The following is a 13,477-nucleotide window of genomic DNA, read 5'->3' as shown; positions in this document are numbered from 1 at the left end:
CCAACCCTGAAGCTGAAGGGCTACAGCCCCAGGCAGGGGGCCTGCAACCTGAGTCCTGCCACCCACTGCTGAAGCCCCAGACTTTGGCTTCGGCCCTGGGTAGTGAGGCTCAGGCTTCAGCAAGTCTAAGCCAGCCCTGGCAACCCCATTCAAAGGGGGCTGTGACCCACTTTGGGGTCCTGACCCACAATCTGAGAACCACTGAACTAAACTAATGCTAAGAACTACTAGAATAAGAAATGAGGACAAAATTGAGGAAATCTCAATGGGGATAACTGCCAGAGCTCCGTCTCAGGCCGAGGTGGTTGAGAAGGAACTGAGGCGGTTCGTCAGTGCAGTACTACATAACGAAGGCATGGGGGACGAGCCTAACTAGCACACATACACAGGCCGAAGGGACACTGCTATGAGAAATCTCCGATCAGAGGCTTAAGGGGAGCTAGCACACCCAGACTGGAGCACCCATCGGGACACTATTCAAAGAAGAACATCTGTTCAAGAAATGCTTTCTCTCTTTAAATAAAATGTTGATAAAATAACTTGGCTGGAACTAATGTACAAAACCCTTTTTAAAATCAGATCTTTAAAAACCACATTTTTTCATCTTACAAACACAGAAAATTATTAAAACTGAAAGAATTTTAAGCATTATATATTTGTTTCCCATATTCACACACTCTGCTCTTCTGTGAGCTTGGACAAGAAAAAGAAAACTGTCAATTTCAATGTGGTCTACAATCAGTTTCTACTTCATTTCACTTAAAAGGTAGAACAGGATCATGCTATTATATTTGGGTTGCAAACACGACAGGAGGCCTTTTTGTTTAAAAAATATCCTATTAATTTCAGTTCGTAGAAAGCTCATTTTTACAAACTCTAAGGTCGGGTTCTAATTGTGTGCCTAAGTTTACAAAAAAATTGCTCAAGGCTTTAGAGTTCAACTTACTATACACCAGTTTTACCTGGCAATAGAGCAAGTCAAAAAAACAAAATTAAATTAAAAAAACAACCCTTTTCTGTTTATTGAAATTTGGATGAACTCTACTTGGAAGAAATATTTACTAGAACAGAACCGAAAATGATTGCTTTTTTTTTTTAAATTGTATTTTGTGTCCTTTATTTCTTCAATACAGAGGGAAATTTGCTGCTTTAAAAGACAAAACAGGCTGTGGAACTATAAAATTCCAGTGTAGATGTTCGGGCTTGGCACTATCAGGTCCCAGAGCCCAGGCTCCAGCCCAGGCATCTACACTGCAGGAGCCCAAGTCAGCTGACACAGGCCAATCATGGGTGTTTTATTGCAGTGTAGACATACCCTAATATAGCAGTATTAGAGACTGCTACAGTATACAAATACACAGCTCTTTCAAAGACCCTGATTCATACCCGCTATTCCAGTCTTGGGCCTCTCCTGAGCAGATTGCTAATCACACAGAACATCTACTTGGCATTATGATACAACCATGACTTATGTTCATTTGTTCCCTAATCAGAATGTGATCCTAAGGCACAATTCATGTGATCAAACTATGGAATTCATTGCCTCAGAAAGTGGTTGACGCCAAGTACTTAAGATTCAATATGGGATTGGATATTTATAAGGCTGTCAATAATATCTAGATTTGTTACAATTAATATAATCTTGGAAGGGATATTAAACCTTGTGCTTTGGGGCTTAAGAACAGGATGAGACCCATGTTGAGGTCAGGTTATCCCAAATCCACCTACTGCAATATTCTTACACCTTCCTCTGAAGCATCTGGTGCTGGTCTACTGTCAATAGACAGGATACTGGAGTAGAAGGACCTTGGGTCTGTTCCACTCTAGTAATTCCTAACGTTCCTATATACTTCTGCAATTAAAAACTAGACTACTTCATACTATTATTCAGATTAACTAACCATCTTCCCATGAAGGTATTCTGCAATCATTTTATTTGTAACACCCTGATGCTATTATACTGACTTTTTTATTAATTATAGGAAAATTCAGCTAAATTGGTCTTCAATTATTTTCAGATAATACAAGAAACAACAGGTTACAAACAGAAGAGCTTTTAAAAAAAAAAAAAGAGAGAGACTTAGGCCCCAAACCTGAAATGAGCTTTTCTATCTTTCATAAGTTTTGGATGAACACAGGAGTCCACCTACATGAAGCTCACTGCAGGATGAGAGCCTTACTTCTGATTCTTTGAGTTTAATAAGTATCATCCAGAGACAGAACGTTTCAAAATAAACAGCTAACAAAATATGCTGAACAAACACAAATATCTTCTACCTACAAAAAGCTTGTGACATTTACCTGATATGGCTTCTTCTTGCAGGAGATCTGTGAATATCAAACAGTGCATTTTCCCTCTTTTTTTGATGAGCTGGCACTGAGAAAAAAAAAGGTAACAGGCTTGAAACATCAAATAAATACAAAAAGGGGAACCACATGACTTAATCTACTAAAAAAAACCACTTACTTTCATTTATAACAAATCTATACAAAGAAGTGCCTATCTTGAGCTCTAGGTGACTTTGCCAAAAATTAGAAATACCTCACCCAAAACCCAGCAAATAAAACCATAATGAAAATAAGCTCATCTATATCCCTCTTCCTCACAATCCTCATCTTTTATTGTGACCCTCTCGCTCCAAAAGCCATATGAAGAAATGGGCTTTGCAGCATACCCTCACTGTAGAAGATTTGGATTATTTCAGATCAAGGGAAAGAATGAAAGAGAGAGTAGTCTCCACGAGGGGCCTCCATTACCAGTTCCATCTCTTTTCAAACTCCTCAGCTGATTGCAGCGGTCACAATATAGCAGAGATAGAGAAGTGGTTTTTCAAATAGGCAGAATTCATGCCACCACATTCTGCAACAGCTTCAGTTTCCATGTTGTTTTAAGGTGTAGTCTTATGTGCAGTGCACTGTGGTAGTTTAATTTTGAAGTGATATATGCATGAACAGCAGCAAAGTCTACGTCCAAAAGAAATAGCTGCAATCTCTTATCTAGATGAAGACTGGAAAATGCTACTTGTGATAAACTAACAGCATCCACGGATTCAACACTATCCCCAGTTACACACACTAGTTATGAATGGTGGGCACACAATCTCACTAAGAGGAACAAACTTAACCATCACCATATCTTCCATTCCGATTCCCGCAACCTACCAGGATCACCATCTCCTTATCTAGATTGAGCTTTAACCAGTTAGCTCTTATCTATGTCCTCACCTACGCCAGATTCTGAGCCAGGCATGCAACAGCACTAGGTAGGTCAGATTAGATAGTTATAGAATTGATACCACCACCACACTGAATATACCAGAGGCTCTCTCTCATTAACCTTCTCAGATGCCCCGTATACATGTTGAACAAAAGGGGAAGCACAATGCAACCCTGTGGAACTCTGCATAGAAGCTCCCTTAGGGATGAACAGCAATTATCCAACTTCTCTCCCCTTGTCCATTGTCTTTGAGCTCTACCAAAGAGCAAGTCCAGCTAATATGAGTAGAAAGGTCATCTCTGGTCCTGATTCCTTACCTATTGGAGGTGCCTGGTACCTTTCCACAGTTTTTCTTTGCCTTAGATTATAAGGTCGATCATTTTCTTCTCCTTCTGCCTCTTCTACTTCTATATCTCCATCTTCCTCTTGAGATTCTAGAAAGAAAAAGCAACAGTTCTATTACTTTATTTCACAGCAACCTTGCCCCTTTCACCCTCTCCCCAAAAATAAATCCACAAAATAAATTCTAAATGCATAAGGATCATGTTCTTCACTAATTAGAACAAACTAATCATCATTGGGGCTATTGGAAATCTGCAGAATGTTTTGCCAAATTCCCTACTGGCGTCTATGGGATTTTTTTTGGAAAAATCAGCAGGATATAACAATAATAAATGTAGTAGATTTCTATATATTTATAAAGTGGTTTTGCATAAAATTCATTTATTTTACCCAGTTGGGGGGTGGTTTTGTTTTTCACTTTAATAATAATCCCTTACCTACTTGAGACATGTGGCTGGTAAAATGAAGGCAGCTGGGAGACTAAAGAAGATAGCCAGCTGGTGAGTATTTGTGGGGCACTTCTGTCTTACTGCTACTGATTAACTTTGATGGGGGAAGGGGACAAAAGAGAAACACTTTCTGTGATGGGAACTTGCTGATGAGTGTGTAGGACTCTGGGTTGGATGCTGTGTTTTGAAATCTAGGCTAGGTTGCTGACTGTCTGAACAAGGTTGCCCTGCAGGTAGGTGAGTCAGCACCTCCTTTCTAGCAGGGCTCTTTGAAGGGCTCTAGCTAGGCTCTTTGAAGAGAGAGCAGTACAATTTTTTGTGAACAGGCCAGTGATTACAGACAGACGAGTGTGATGGGTTGAGTCACCCATTATAGCTGTGTGTAAGGCCCAGGCCTTAACAAGCATGCAAGTGCCAAGTGGCTGGTAAGACAGATGGCTGGTGATGCAAAGGGATGCAAAGGATTCTTTGCTGCTTCTAAAGGGAGTTAGCCGGATGGTATTTCTGGATCACTTCTGTCTTATTGCTATTGATTAACTCTGACCACTATCCCATGTCACTCATCCATGTGGGCACTAATGATACTACCAGGTATGACCCTGAGCAGATCAGCAGTGACTACAGGGCTCTGGGGGCAAGGGTGAAGGTTGTGTTCTTGTTCATCCTCATGGCTGAGGGTAAGGTCCCAGACAGGGGGATATGCATCCTGGAGATGAATGCATATTGACACCATCTGTGCAACCAAGAAGCTTTCTTAACCATGAAGGCTATTCCAGGAAGGACTGCTGGGAGGAGATGGGGTCCACCTACCAAGAAAAGGAAGAGCATCTTCAAGCGCCAACTCACCCACCCACCTACAGCTCATATTACCCGACATGGAGAGAATTTTGAGCCCTGACCAAGCCAGCTTTTGCCGTGGCCATAGCACATGCGACCAAGTACTCACACTGACCACATTTGTTGAAAATGGCTTCCAGAGAAACTTAAAAACAGGGCCTGTTTTTAATCGATCTAACAGTAGCATACGAAACGGTATGGCACACTGGCCTGCTCGTGAAGGTATCACGGGTCCTGCTACCTTTGGTCACAGGACTCGTTGAACTGTTCCTCTGCGATAGGCAGTTCAGAGTCCATATAGGGGAGAAGACAAGTGCTTGGAGACGACAGATTAATGGGTTACCCCCCGAGCTCTGTGCTTTCTCCAACCCTATTCAACCTTTACATCAATGACCTGCCAATAATGGAGTCACGAAAGTTCATTTACGCAGATGACACTATTGTAGTACCAAGGCCCAGACATTCCACGAGTTTGATTGCACCTTAAACCAGGACATGATAAAGTTAGCTGACTACTGTAAGACTTGGCATCTCCAGCCTAGCATCATAAAAACAGTTTCCAGTTTGTTCCATCTTCATCACACCAGCGCAAACCAAGAACTGAATGTTTATCAGAATGGTCAAAAGGTGAAGCATGAAGTAGAACCAATCTATCTAGATGGGACCTTAGACTGCACACTGAATTACCATGTCCACCTGAAGAAGACAGAAGCTAAAGTTAAGATGCGTAACAATCTACTGAGCAAACTGGCACGTTTGTCATCAGGTGTTCCTGCTCCAACTCTGCGGACATCAGCTCTTGCCACCTCGTATTCGGTGGCGGAGTACTGCGCACCAGTTTAGAGTCGATCATCACACACCAAACTGGTGAATACGCAGTTACATGCGGCCATGTGCATCATCTCTGGCACCGTGTCCGACTCAACTCCCATGGCTTCCAGTTCTGAGCAATATTGCATCTCCTCATATAAGATAAAAGGTTGCCACTGGCAAATTACTGGAGAAAGTATGCGCCAACCCAAGCCTGCCGCTGCACAATGACCTTTTTAAACACCAGCTGCACATTTGCCGTCACGTCGCCCATTATGGTTTCATCTCCCACACCAGGATGTTAGGGTGGTAACACTCTGGCGGGAGGAATGGATACCTGTTATAACCTCCAACTACTTCCCCTCACCGCCAACCCCACAATTTGCCCACCTGGTTTTGACCTGCCCAGTCGTCGATGGTCCCTGTTGAACAGGTTCCAGACTGGGCAAGGTCTCTGTGCAGCTAACCAGTATCGCTAGGGCCTTCATGATGGCCCTTTGTGCAGCTGCGGTGCAACACAGATGATGATAAACATTGTCGATGAATGCCTGCTGACTAGGTTCAGTGGTGGCCTAGAAGAACTGCATCATGCCACTGAAGATGCCATTGCTTGGCTAGACAACTATGCACACGCTAAATAAATAAGCGAGGAGAGTTAAACTAGGTTCAAAGGAGACAGGTAACAAAAGCCCACAGGTAAGCATAAAAAAGGCAACTAACAGAAGGCTAGATGTTTGAGGGGAACCTTATGAGGGGGAGGCATGGAAAATTACAGTAGGATCTCAGGAGCAACAAGAGAATAATCAGCATGGGAATCTGCTCAATATCTCAGATGTCAACACACAAATGCAAAGGGTATGGGCAACAAACAGGAAGAACTGGAAATATAAATGCTTAGGCTAAATTATGACTTAACTAGCAGCATAGTGACTTGGTGGGATAAATCTCATGACTGGAATATTGGTATAGAGGGGTATAGGTAGGAAGACAAGGCAGAGAAAAAGGGAGGCGGTGCTGAAAGAATATATACACTTGTTCTGAGGTCAAGAAGGAGGTTGAGAGACAGACCAGTTGAAAGTCTCTGGGTAAAGACAAAAGGTGAAAAAATATGGATGGTATCATGGAAGGGGGTCTACAGTAGACACCAAATCAAAAAGAGGAGGTGAATGAGGCATTTGAAGAATAACAGAAACATCCAAAACACAAGACCCAGAAGTAGTGAGGGACTTTAAGTACTCAGAATCTGTTTGAAAAGTAATACAGCAAAACACAAAATGTCCAATAAGTTCTTGGCATGTACAGGGAATAACTCTTTGTTTCAGAAAATGGATGAAGTAACCAGAGGGGTAGCTATTTTTGACTTGATTTCTGACCAACAAGGAGAAATTCATTGAGAATCTGAAGGTGGAAGGCAATTTTGGTGAAAGTGATCATGAAATGATAGATTTCATTACTCTAAGGAGAAAGGGAAGAGTGAATGCAGCAGAATTAGGACAGTGAAAATCAAAAAAGCAGATTTTAACAAACTCAGAGAATTAATAGGTAAGGTTCCATGAGACGAAAATCTAAGGGAAAAGGGAGGTCAGGAGACCTTGCAGTTTCTCAAGGAGACAACATTACGGGCACAACTGCAAATCATCCCAATGCAAAAGAAAGACAGGAAGAATAGTAAGATGCCAATATGGCTCCATCAGGAGCTCTTAAATGACATGCAAATCAAAAAGGAATCCTAGAAGATGTGAAAACATGGACAAATTGCTAAGATGGAGCACAAAAGAACAGCACAAGCATGTCTGAACAAAATCAGAAAGGCTAAGACACAACATAAGTTACACCTTGCAAGGGACAAAGAAGATAATAAGACAAGTGTTTTTTTTAAATACATTAGGAACAAGAGAATAGTGAAGGAAAGAGTAGCGAGGAAAGAGAGCTAATAACTGATTATACATCAAGAAAGCTGAAGTGTTCACTAAAAGGGTTAATGAGGAGTAGATACTCAGCACAATTAATATTAAAAAATGGGGAGGGAATGCAAGCCAAAACAGGAAATGAACACTGTAAAGAATATTTAGATAAATTAAATGTATTCAAGTCGGCAGGGCCTGATGAAATTCATCCTAGGGTACTTAAGGCACTAGATGAAACAATCTTAGAACCGTTAAGTATTATTTTCAAGAACTCATGGAGGACAGGTGAGGCCCCAGCAGACTGGCAAACATAGTATCTATCTTTTAAAAGTGGAACAAAGAGGATCTGGGGATTTATAGACCGGTCAGCCTAACTTTCATACCTGGAGAGATATTCGAACAATTTTTTTAAACAATCAGTTTGTAAGCACCCTATAGGATGATAGGGTTATAAGGAACAGCCAGCATGGATTCATCAAGAACAAATCATGCCAGATCAACACAATTTCCTTCTTTGACCAGGTTAGTGGCCCAATGGACGGGGGGGAAGCAGAAGATGTGATATATCTTGATTTCAGTAAGGCTTTTCACTGCCCCATATGACATTCTCATAAGCAAATTACAGAAAAGTGGTCTACATGAAATTACTATACAGTGGGTGCACAGCTGGCTAAAGACCATAGTAAAAGAGGAGTTATCAATGGTTCACTGGGAGGGCATATGAATCTGTGGGGGACCCCACAGATCAGTACCCGGTCTGGTAGTATTCAATATTTTCATTAATTACTTGGATAATGGAGCAAAGAGTACGCTTATGAAATATGCAGTTAACAGTAAGCTGGGAGGGGTGCCGAGCACTTTAGACAACAGGATTAGAGTTCAAAACAAACTTGACAAATTGGTCTGAATTCAGCAAGAGGAAATTCAATAAAGATAAGTGCAACATACTTGCTTTAGAAAAGAAAAATAAAATGCACAGCTACAAAATGGCTAGGTAGTAGTACTGCTGTGACAAAGTGAGAATGGTCTTAATGTTTTCTCTAAATACTGTGTGTAGGCTTCAGTTTTCCCAATGTATTATTCAAGTATCTAGGTGAAAGGATAAGAGTGTGTGATCATTGCAGCAACCCCCAGACTACTGACTGTCTGCCTGGGCAAAAAGAATGGCCGACACTCTGTATCATCGCAACTGATGGCCAGAGCCCATCTTCTGCAAGGAGCCAGCCAAAGGCGTTGGAGAACAAAGAGACCAGGTGACCTGTTTACTTGGGAAAGAGACAAAAGCATGGAGGCGGGGCTGCTGGCCATGAGTGAGGCTGGGCTGCTGGGAGTCCATCTGCTGGTCTGGGAGTCGGGAGAAGAGCCCAGGGCTCTGGAGCCCCTTAAGATGGACTTGGCTGTAACTTCCTGGTTTCTGTGTTAACAAGATCTGTTCAATGCAGTGTTCCCAATGACAAATAAACCCCTCTGTTTTACAACACTGGCAGAGAGTCACTGCTGACTGCAAAGTTGGGGTACATGGCCCTTTGGGGTTTGTAAGGCTTCCCCAGGTGTCCCATCCAGGTAGACTCACTGTGGGAAGCTCACTGTGTGAACAGGGGTGCTGACTACTCCAAGGTCAAACCCAGGAAACACTGAAGCCGGGGAGGCCTCTTGCCCTGGTGAGTGTGTGCCTTGAGGGGAGACACATTACACTATAGTCCTGACTGGCTTCATTCAGAGTACTGAAACTGTGACTCCGTGCCAACTGCTGAAAAGGATCTGAGAGTTATAGTGGATCAAAACTGAGTATGAGTCAACCATGTGATGCAGTTGCAAAAAAGGCTAATACTCTGGGGAGTATTAACAAGAGTATCAAATGCAAAATACAGGAAGTAACTGTCCTGCTCTATTCAGCATTGGTGAGACCTCACCTGCAGTACAGTGTTCAATTCTGGGCACAACACTTAGGAAAGATGTCAACAAACTGGAGTATCCAGAGGAGAGCAGATAAAATGATAAAAGGTTTAGAAAACTTGATCTAAGAGGAAAGGTTAAGAAAACTGGGTCTGTTGAGTTTTGAGAAAAGACGACTGGGCGGGGACCTAATAACAGTATTCAAATATGTTAAGGACTATTATAAAGAGGACAGTGATCAATTGTTCTCCATGTTCACTGAAGTAGAACACGAAGTAAAAGGCTTAATCTAAAGCAAGGGAAATTTAGAATAGATATTAGGAAAATCTTTCCAACTATGAGGGTAGTTACGCTCTGGAATAGCCTTCCAAGACAGGTTGTGAAATCCCCATCACTGGAGGTTTTTAAGAACACACTGGACAAACACTTGTCAGGGATGGTCTAGGTCAGGGGTCGGCAACCTTTCAGAAGTAGTGTGACAAGTCTTCATTTATTCACACTAATTTAAGGTTTTGCATGCCAGTAATATATTTTAATGTTTTTAGAAGGTCTCTTTCTATAAAAGTCTATAATATATAACTAAACTATTGTTGTATGTAAATTAAATAAGGTTTTTAAAATGTTTAAGAAGCTTCATTTAAAATTAAATTAAAATGCAGAGTCCCCCAGAACGGTGGCCAGGACCCAGGCAGTGAGAGTGCCACTGAAAATCAGCTCGCCTGGTCTAGGTTTACTTGGTCTTGCCTCAGCACAGGGGGATTGGTCTTGATGACCTCTCTAGATTCCTTCTGACTGTACAATTCTATGATTTCCAAAAACCTAGAATACCTTTGCTCTTCTTTTCATTGTCCCAAAATTCCTATGATAACCAAAAGAAATCAAATATTTGATAAAATACTAAAATAATTACAACTTTAAAATTTGCAGCCTAATTCCTATTTAAAGCTCTTTGAAAGAAACCTAAACACATAGGCTAAAGATATCAGCTGGATGTTTCTACTAAAATAATCACTACTATAACAGTTAATATTATTTAAATTGCCTCCACTGAGTTTCAAAATTTACACCCCACTGTGATTTACACTACCCAGAGCAACTGTTTCAGTTCTAAGATACAAGAAATCTGGTTTAAATTGTTCCATATTTGTAATGCCAATTTAACAAACTTTTTTTCTTTTAAACAAAAGCTTTAGTTCAATTTGTGATCCACTATAATTCTCAGATCCTTTTCAGCAGTACACTGAAACCTGTGGACACCATAAATCTTTGCTAAAGAGCAGAATTTCTATATTGCGTATTTCCAATGACCCTGTTCATTTTCTATTAAGCAGAAGCAAATTATTACTAATTCTCTCTATTACAGTACAGTAGTACTGTACAGTATTTGTATCAATACACTAGCTATTTTAAGCAGTCATTTCTTCTAAACAGTATGTTTCATTAGTGTTTTAAATGAAGCCCTATAGTTAATCTGTACAATCCATACCTTCTTCTTCCCCTTCAGTGGACACTTCGTGATGGTTCTGAATTCCATAGCTATTTCTTCTCAGTGATTTCCGCCTTCTCTTCACTCGAGAATACATGTCCATGTTTTCCTAGAACAAAATGAATTTTCTCATTAATCTATATTATTCCTTGTAACCTGCATTGTTAGCCCAAATAGTAATGGTAATACCTAAGTAGTGCTTTCCATCTTCCATGTGCTTTACCAACAAATAACCCTGAGAGGTAGGGTAAGTATTCTCATTTTACAAATGAGGAGGACTGAGGAATGACTCTCCCGGGGCCACAGATCATGTCAATGTCAAAGCCTGTGTTTAGAACTCAGGCCATCATGCTGCCCAGTCCTGTTTTCGGACCACTAAACCATGTTTCCTCTCCAATTTAACAACACTAGCACAATATGAGAATGCGTCAGTCAATTCCCCATTGACCAAACAGGATGACATATTAATATATTTCTAAAATTAAATACACCTAGCTAGCATCAGTGTTTATTTATAACAGTGAGCATTAGCTAGGAGTTGAAAAAATGCTTTAGATTTTTAACATACTGTAGGCAACTGACATATGGAGAGTTATAAAAAAATATACCTATAGCCACTGGATGTTACTTTTATCTAAATTTGACAGATTCTGAACTTACAAATTCTGTGTCTGTCCACATTCGCAGCCGTTCTACTTCTCCAGACCGCCTATTCCGCCTGATGTTAATATTGTCCATTTCTTGTAGTACAGCTTCAGCAGTACTAAATATACACAATATTTAACATAAAAAAGACAAATATTCAGACTTAAAATAGAAGAGCTACAGAACTTTTACACATAAATAATTCTATGTAACGCATGACACTAAAATTATAGTTTCTTTGCAATCATTCCCAGAATTATATATGGAATAAAATCTGCAGATTAACTAAAATTTGATTTCAGTCTCTCTTGCAACTCCTTGAATCCATCAATTAAACTAAAAATAGTCAGCCGTAATAAAGAAAATTGGAAGAAGAGGGTAAAAGTATACCAAGTGTGGGCAAAGAAAAAAAATGATTATTTTATGGGCTTTGAATCAAACTCTAATACCAATTTTAATTTAAAGTGTGTGTTCTCTTTGTCAGTTGTGGGGGTGAATTTTAAAATCTGGTGAGTCTGAATGGTATACTTGTGAAAAGTACCAGACTGACAGCCTGTGAGACTGAAGCTTTTCATCTGCATAACCAGTGTAGCACAGGTAGTAACACTGCACTCCTGTAAATGTGCCTCAGTCCTGTAAGCTCTATAAAATGTCAGCATTTCTCCGAGGCAAGGGCTAACAAATAAAGGATTTTTTTTTAAATAACCAAATATGTGAAATGAAAGAGACAAATATAGAACTCCACTGCTCGTTAATTTGCCTCTGTTGCATCACTTAACTTAATCATTGTATAATTGGACTGCAAGCTCTTCAAGAGAAGGACTTTTACCTTAAATCTCTTAAAGTGTTGTTAAACTGGTGGTGCTATGGACTGAGCAGGACGGACCACTTCTCAGGAAGGAGATGACAAGTCATCAGCCAGGCCCAATCAATCATCTACTTATTTGTCATGACTGTCAAATTATTGCTAACTGTGGTGAAGGTTTGTGTACGGTGGATACCTGTCCACTGGAAATGTACTAAAGCTGCATAACAGTTGGAAACTGTTATCAACTTTCAATCATTTCCAGTCAGCACTTTAAAGGTAAATCTAAAGTGTGAAATCCTGAAATCAATGGAGGTAAAGATAACTATTTAGAAGTCTGGGAGTTTTGGGAATTTGTTGGAAGATGGTCATTCCCTTCCACCAAACCTGATAGTGTGTAGTGTGACCACCACACACACACACACACACATATATATATATACATATACACACACACACACACACACACACACGAGGAAGGGAGAAACCCCTTCAACAAGAGTCAAAATTAAACTAAAAATCAAGATGTTAAAATAAGGAACACAGAGAGGAGGAAAAGGGACAAAAGCTTAATATCATGCATGGTTTTTACAAGACAACTAACAAACAGATTACACATTTAAACACAAGAAAAACAGAAGTTTGGACCTAAATGAGATAGTAAGAGACTTGAACCAACACTACCAATTGACAAAACAGAAAATAGAAACAAAGAGTAGAAAAGCATCAAACACAATATGCGACTACCACAAAGCTGAAGAAAGCGATTAGTGGCAAGTCTTGTCAATACAGCTTTAGGGACTTCCATAGATCAATTTATAATTGTATACTTGTGTAAATACTAAGTTACTCTCTAAGTTGCAAAAAACCTTATACGATTTCTATTATACTGAACTGAACTGTTAATATACAAAATAAAAAATAAGAAAAAATGGAGGTTTTGTCATTAACATTAATAGGGAGAGAATGTTACCCAAAAGCGTTTTTTCCCTTTGAATTTATAATTAATACTAATAAGTATTTCTGATGCACAACCTAACTGATCTAGATACATTCAAGTCATTGTTCATAATTTTGGGGACA

The 13,477-nt window shown here is 40.1% G+C and overlaps 1 protein-coding gene across 1 annotated transcript in view; it reads right to left on the bottom strand.

The window, feature by feature from the left end:
• The window catches only part of ATAD2B (ATPase family AAA domain containing 2B), a 149,764-nt gene that overhangs the window by 108,250 nt on the left and 28,037 nt on the right, over positions 1-13,477 (bottom strand). Inside the window, exons 5-8 of the mRNA XM_045011276.1 lie at positions 11,605-11,707; positions 10,945-11,053; positions 3,535-3,651; positions 2,302-2,377 (exon numbers count right to left, since the gene is read on the bottom strand). Of these exons, the coding sequence (XP_044867211.1) occupies positions 2,302-2,377; positions 3,535-3,651; positions 10,945-11,053; positions 11,605-11,707 (405 nt within the window). The remainder of the gene's footprint in view (positions 1-2,301; positions 2,378-3,534; positions 3,652-10,944; positions 11,054-11,604; positions 11,708-13,477) is intronic.

The sequence above is a fragment of the Mauremys mutica genome, chromosome 3, assembly GCF_020497125.1.
Source record: "Mauremys mutica isolate MM-2020 ecotype Southern chromosome 3, ASM2049712v1, whole genome shotgun sequence".
In the NCBI taxonomy this organism is placed as follows: domain Eukaryota; kingdom Metazoa; phylum Chordata; order Testudines; family Geoemydidae; genus Mauremys; species Mauremys mutica.
Note: the sequence above shows the minus strand (reverse complement) of the source record. Positions and strands in the feature narration are given on the sequence as shown.